General features: G+C 37.1%; 1 protein-coding gene across 2 annotated transcripts in view; it reads left to right on the top strand.

Annotated features, from left to right (window-relative positions):
- Positions 1-7326, top strand: part of TINAG (tubulointerstitial nephritis antigen) — a 79696-nt gene that overhangs the window by 5974 nt on the left and 66396 nt on the right. For both annotated transcript variants that reach the window (XM_045294880.1, XM_004696348.2), the window contains exon 2: positions 6866-6929. In XM_045294880.1, coding sequence (XP_045150815.1) covers positions 6866-6929 — 64 coding nt within the window. The remainder of the gene's footprint in view (positions 1-6865; positions 6930-7326) is intronic.

The following is a 7326-nucleotide window of genomic DNA, read 5'->3' as shown; positions in this document are numbered from 1 at the left end:
CAAGGTGATGATCCACATAGGAAAAAAAAATAAGTTGACAAGGAAAATGCACTTAGAAACATTTACTTCAAGGATTTTTATTAAACAACTCAGATTTCACTTGTCTCTTGGAAAGATTCAGATCAGACAATGTGGTACCCTGCTCTGCTGGGTAATCATCAGTTAACCAGGAGTCGAGGGTTCCCCTGTGATACTCCACGGGATTTCCATTGTGCCACACTAGCACCCCTCACTAGTCTGACGGGCCCTCGTCTCTCACTTTCCTTACTCGTCAGACTTGTCGGTTCTGCGTCTGTGAATGAAGTTCCTCTTCATTGCTCAGTGCTTGACTTGCCCAGATCTTCATGACATTCCTAGGCTGCTGCTGTTCTGTGTACTTTGAGTTTAAAAGATGACGTGTCTGAAAATGTATGCATTTTAAAGGTGTATTTTTGGCTAAAATAGATCCTATTTATTTGTTTTGATTGTTGAAATAGTCGGTGAAGATAACATGTTGATAAAATGAACCATATGGCAGGATTTACTGAGAGCTTTTTTTGTAACTGTGATTACTTGTGGTAAAAGGATGCAGTTGGGAGTGATTGACTGGTGGTAGAATCTATCACAGGGTAAGTATTATAGGAACAGACCGCTCTCTGATACCATACATCGTGTATTTTTTTTCTCCTTACTTCATACCCACTATGAATAGATTTATTGAATAGATACTATGAGCCAAGTATGAACAGATACTATGAACCAAGTATGGGTACAAGTAGCTTTTAGGTATTAATGAATTAACTATTTAATTCAATCTTAAATCATAGGATAGTTTCATATTTAAATTATACAGAAAACCTTTTTGTGTGTATAATGATTGGTTTATTGTATTCTAATTATAATGCCACTAAAGGTGGAAAATTTACGTAATGGTTGTTACATATTCATCATTATTCTAGGTAGGTAGCTAAGACTAGGCAAGTGAAACAATTAGAAACCAATACAAGGGAGTCATTATCAAATGCCACATGTGAGCTCAGTATGTGAAACAATACACCTTCATAATTCGAAATGAAAGATTGAATACATTAAAACGATTGATACTTAATTTTGTAATTTTGGTGACAACCCCAATTAACGTACTCATTTTTAACACCAGGTATATTTTGCCTGGATCATTATGTAAATAAAGAAAGGCTCTACTTAGCTTGCTGTTCTGCAATTATTAACGAGAGGGTAACCGTTGTATTCCTCAGCTTAGATTTCCAGAAATTATATCCAAGTTCCAGTCAGCAGAATTGAGAGAGAGAGCTGTATAGTTCTTTCCCTCTAAGGCAGTGGTTCTCAGCCTTCCTAATGCCACAACCCTTTCATACAGTTCCTCAGGTGGTGGTGACCCTCCAACCATAAACGTATTTTTGTGGCTCCTTCATCACTGTCATTTTGCTACGGTTATGAATTGGGTGAACCCTGTGAAAAGGTTGCTCGGACCCCAAAGGGCACATGCTCGATTGCAGAAGAGCATTCCGTTCTTATCTCTGCAATGCAGTCAGGATCTCCAGAGCAGCCACACTGGTCTGCCCTCTGCAAGAGATTCTGAGCACTAAAGTGTTTCTTAGCTGACCAGCAACGTGCCCAATAATAAATTGTGGTTCTCTTTTAAAGCAATAACATAGGTACTTGTCACTGGGAATAATCAGCAGCTTCTGGCCAAAAAAAAAAAAAGTGTACAGAACCATCTAAAATCAGAGTGGCTACTGAGATATCAATATTGTAATTACAGTTATTATTTCAATGTATTATTTTGACTCATATCAGAAGATAAGGTGCAGTATTTTGATGGTATAATATGTATCTGGATTTTTCTTGAGACATATGTCTCAGTCAAAAAATAATGCTACTTCCTCAATGTTCATTTTTTGCTGGAAAGCAGACATTTGGCTAAGACTTTAATTTAGGGTCACATTGTGGGTAGAACTTATGCTCCAGGTATAATTTTTATACTATTCATTATGGAAAGAAGCAATTAATCATTTTATTCTATAGCAAAATTTTATGTTAGATTATAATTGCTATCACTAAAGTAATTTTTTTCTTTTGCTTTTTCTGGTATGAAAGTAACTGGCTGGAGCGAATCGTCCTATGCTATATGGGAAATATGTTCAAAATGAACTGAAGTGAAAAGACGATGATGTATTGCGAACACTCCGTTTTTTTATGTAGAAAACAACTTTCCTCCACAGCATATACAAAGTTTGCTCAGTTCAGCACTCTACATAATAAAATTAAATCTCTATGTATTTAAACCTATTCACATCTTGTCCATAGATTTTTGCCACTCCACAATTATGAGAAAAGAGATGAAAACTACTTCTTTCTCGATCCACAAGCCTTTTGTTGCAGCAAATTCAGGAGATAAGATTCAACGTTAAATCCAGTGCAGAGTTTTAATTATTATCCAACAATTGAGCTTATTTAATAATTGAATGACACTAAGTGGTACAGAAGTTAAAGGGATTCTTGGACTTTTCATTACCTAGAAGCAACAGAAGATGTAGCAGTAATCCAAAATTTCATTCAGTCATAATTGATTAAAGGCTGGAGGACAAATAAAGCTGGATTTTAAAAAAGAAATTTTATTATGTACTTTGTGATTATTTACACAGCAAATTAAGTTCCCATTTTAGATACACAAATTGTACTGTGTGACGTTGGCTATGTTTTCCTACTGTGTCCGCATCCTCTTGAATTCCATTCTGGCTGATTCATTTATAGCATGCTACTGTCCTTGCCCCTTAATTGTCTCTTCTGTTCTTTTGAGTATAATTGTTGGCATTTTGGACTCAGATTTTCTTATCGAGATCTGCACTCACCAATGATGTGCTTTTATTTCATACGACCAGCTGTTATTTCACCAAAAGTTGACTCCGGGGATTATTTTGGGTTCATGGTTTGAAGAGTACCCCGAGGCAGTCATCTGAAGGAGTCCTCTAGTCTCAATTGATTAATTAAATCTGGGCATTTTAAGAATGTGAATACTTTCCCCCCCTCACCCCCTCCTATTCCACCAAGAGGCATGTGTTATAGCTCTAATTTAGTCTGGTCTCAGGGTAATGCACACGCTAGCTTTGTGGCCTGGTTTCTTCTCTGAGACTTTGGGTTCTTTCCACTTTTTCTTATTAGGTGGGATTTAATACATATAACGTATCGTTCCATATTTCAATCATGTCAAGCAGACCTGTACAATTGCTATCACACTGTTCCCAACCATTCTTCTTCTACGTGGACTCCATGACGTCATCCTCCACTGTACCCTTCTTCCCCCTCCCCCACCTCACCGGAACCCCTATTCTACTTGCTGTCCCTATAGGTTCGTCAATCCTGGGTTCCATCTCCTGAAAAATGGAAACACATGCAACACACCTTCAAGAATGTGACCTCCGATGAGATGGTACCTGTAAGATTCACCGTAATATGAACACACAAAAACCAAACCAAACAATCCAATGCCAACAGAAAATACAGAACATGTTGGAAACCAGATCAGGTCCAGCATGCCTCAGGGGGCATCTACTGACAATGTTTTAACTGTTCAAGTCAGATTTATGCCTTTGATCTTCTGTACTCATCTCCCCAATGCTCTCTGTTTAGTGGCCACTCAGCATCATTCTTGTCTGTTGAGCCAGTTACACAGATAAAGGAACAGAAGTAACACAAGTCCTTGTGGATGCTCAGGGGAAAAGGTTATCCTGTTTCTGACCTGCCTGAGCAGTAGAGGAGGCAGGAAGCCATAGGGAAATAAGGAGCAGGCTCGGGCAAGATATAACAGAGTTTTATATTGCATATTTTAGATTTATGTCAGATCAAAATTAGTCATCCTAGAAGAGATGTCCAATAAGCCATCGTTTATAGAAGTTCCGAGTTAATAAGGGCTGGAGTATGAATTTTGAAAAAATCAACATTCATGATTTCTAAAAAGACTGGAGACTAAATAAGAAGCCGATGTAGAAAATGGGTATAGGTAAGAAAAAGGGGTTTAGGACTGAGCTCAAAATACGTCAACAGACAGGTGTCCAGAAGAGGAAACTGTGCCTCTGCGGCCTGTGAAGAAGTGGAGGATTCAGGAGTGGGGCAGTCCTGGGAAGCAAGAGAAGAACATGATGCATCTTTTAGGAGACTCTACCTCCAAAATACATCCATCTATCTGAGAGAGGAAGAGAAAACAATACCACAGGAGAGAGCGTGAGAGAGAGAAAGGAAGCACAGTTTGAAATAAAAGGATGTTGTTAATCTCCCAAGAGGAGGAATTAGGCAGTAAATTGAAAATTATGATGGCTGGGAAATGAGAGAATTGCAATTTGGTGACTTTTGCTTCTCAGGAAAATGTGTATGTATGAAGCACCTGGGAGTGAGTTAGTCGGATTGATTGCTTAGAAAATCTTGCTAAATAGATGGGTCATGACAGTTACTGTTCAGGGAGATTTTTAAGATTTTGTTATGGAACAGCCTCTAAAACAAAAGTAGACAAATCATAAGGTGAAGCGTGAATTATTTGGTCATATTGATGTGAAAAAAGATATGATGTCTGTAATTTATTTTAAGGTGCTTCATCATAGGCACTATGTTATAAATATCCGTGCTGGTCTGATACTTATAACGCACTTTAGGACAGGCTTTAATCAGGAGTCTACACCCCAGGGGTCAGTCAGGAGCATTTACTCCAAAAGGCCAGCCTGCAGGACAGCTGTTATGAGTGTTTTTATTATCCACATTTTGATCAACACTAGCGCCTTTGAGTATTAGTACAATGAATGTCCAAAATGGGCTTGCCTTGGTCAAATTATACTCCTGAATCAACCTTCATTGGTGAAATGAAGAATGCTGTATTTATATGGATTAGCTAACTCTTCACCCCCAACTCTTACAGCCCACATTTTATATGGATCTTTTCGAGACATAAAGCCCAAAGCTGATGCCCCAGGATTGATCTCTAAGACTCCCATCTTCAGCCACTGGGTCAGAGGACGTCTCCTTCTTGAGAGGCCACTCTAAAGATGATATCGGCCCAAAACCTTCCAGGAAACTTGTCAGCAGTGGTGAACATAGCAATAGCTTAGAAACAGAGACTTGAGACCTCCTAAGGCTGACGTTTACCGAGGGCTATGCACCTCTTCGCCGCATCTTTTGTTGGTACTCTTGGGACGCATGGCAGCATCTGAACTGTGATTGATTTACCTTCATTATAATCTGATTGAGAAGGCTATGAAAGAGTAAATAGCCCTCATAAAATGCAACCTTTTTTTTTTTTTAACGAATGAGAACTAAGACTGATAGAATGATGTGGAATCAAATTAGCTAGTTTTGTTCACAGGAGGGTAGGATCCCTGGTGATGTAGTGGTTATGTGTTGGGTGGGTAACCACAAGGTCAGTTTCAAAACTATCAGCCAATTCTTTGGGAGAAACATGAGACTTTCTACTATCATAACCAGTTATAGCCCGGGAAACTGACCGGGGCAGTTTTACCATGTTCTATAGGGTCACTGTGAGTCAGTCTTGTCTCAGTTGGCAACGAGGTTGGTTTGGTTCACAAGCTGTATCGTGAATTCCATCTTTAAGATCTTCCACGCCAAAAGACGTTATTTAGAAAATCCATTCAACTCTAATTCAAACTATCATCTATCGCTGATATTTTAAATTCTCCAAATACTAGAAATTTTCTTCAGCCACAGCCAAAACAAAACAAAGAAAGGAGCTATTTATGGAGATTTCATACTTATTTTTTAATTCTTAAGATGACATATATGTATAGTTCGATGAATTTAAGGGACCTCTGAGACTAGGAGACAGTAAGGAGAATGAGAGCATTTTAAAAATAACATTTAATGGATCAATCAATGAACAGCATAAGACCTTAGCGGAAAGTTGCTATACAATACTCAGCAATTAACCAAATGATCAGTAGTTCAAACCCACCAGCCAGAAAGATGTGGCAATTTGTTTCCCTAAAGAATGACAGTCTTGGAAAGCCTGTGGTCAACGAACTAGCAGATGGCGGTGGTCAGGGATTAGGTGTGATTGATCAAGTATATGCTTCTCTCCAAAAAGATTATACCAGACTCTACTAAAGTAGGGTCTCTGGCTACTTTGATGTGAATTTTAAATTTGTGCAAATTAAATTTTCTAAAGGAATTTAGTTTATAACTATGGTACTATTTTCACAATATCTTATGGGTGGCTGTCGGGTAATAATAACTCACCATTGGTTTATTTTGAGCAATTTATCTGATCTTCTTAACTAGTTAACAACAATTTTATGTATGAGTTAAGAAGCTTTGGGGTTTGAAATAAAGATGCCTATAATTTTATTGTTTTCATGAAATCTCCTCCTGATCTCAAACTTGAAGAAAAAAGCAGAATTCATAATTTTAAGGTGAATTTCAAAGAATGTCTTTATGTCATGTTTAGATCACGTACTTGGTGATATTCCATTAATTATACTCACTTTGGATTTTTTACTTGACTAACTCTTTTAATGAGCAGTGTCACAAATTGATTCAAACCCCGTTGTAGTGCATGTATTTTAAGGTATATTCATTATCCTTAAAGACTAATTTGTCATTAATTCCTTGGTAATCTAGTGTTTATTTTTTCTAAATCCTCTCAGTTGAATCATGATAAATTTATAAAGATAAAGTTCATGGAACAATCTCAGAAGAATTAGTTATTTAAACATCAACAAACACCAAATGTGAATCATTATGAGATTGGCCCAAAATATTTTTCAATATTTGAAAAATGAAGCACACATTTTTATTACTTCTTGTGTTAATGAACTTTATGACCAAATTTTTTACATTTTTATTGGTTTTCCTGTTATATTGGCAGGTTGTCTCAGAGATGGCCAGCATTATGAAGAGGGAGCAACAATTAAGGAAAACTGCAATTCCTGGTAAGGAATTTAAGTGGCAGAGAGCTTAAATCCACTCTGTTGTTGTACTTCAAATAATAGAACTATTTATTAAATAATCATATTTAAAAATAAATATAGAGAGATAAAGTAATAAGATATCATATAGCTTTTTAATGTTAATTTAATTTTAATAAAAGTTGAAATTGAATCATGAAATTATATTTTAGCATGTTATTTCAATATTTCTGAGAACAGACATTCATAATTAAGCAGACCTACCACCTCTTAGTGATAAATATCCCAGTATATCCATGGCAAACCATATTTTCTTGGAAGCAATAAAAGAACATAGAATAAGGAACTATATGTGACCTCCTCCCTGGGACGGACAACGGAAAAGTGGGTGAAAGGAGACATCGGACAGGGCAAGATATGA

Source organism: Echinops telfairi, unplaced genomic scaffold, assembly GCF_000313985.2.
Source record: "Echinops telfairi isolate 266 unplaced genomic scaffold, ASM31398v2 ScPeMD7_3533;HRSCAF=4204_1, whole genome shotgun sequence".
Classification (NCBI taxonomy): domain Eukaryota; kingdom Metazoa; phylum Chordata; class Mammalia; order Afrosoricida; family Tenrecidae; genus Echinops; species Echinops telfairi.
Note: the sequence above shows the minus strand (reverse complement) of the source record. Positions and strands in the feature narration are given on the sequence as shown.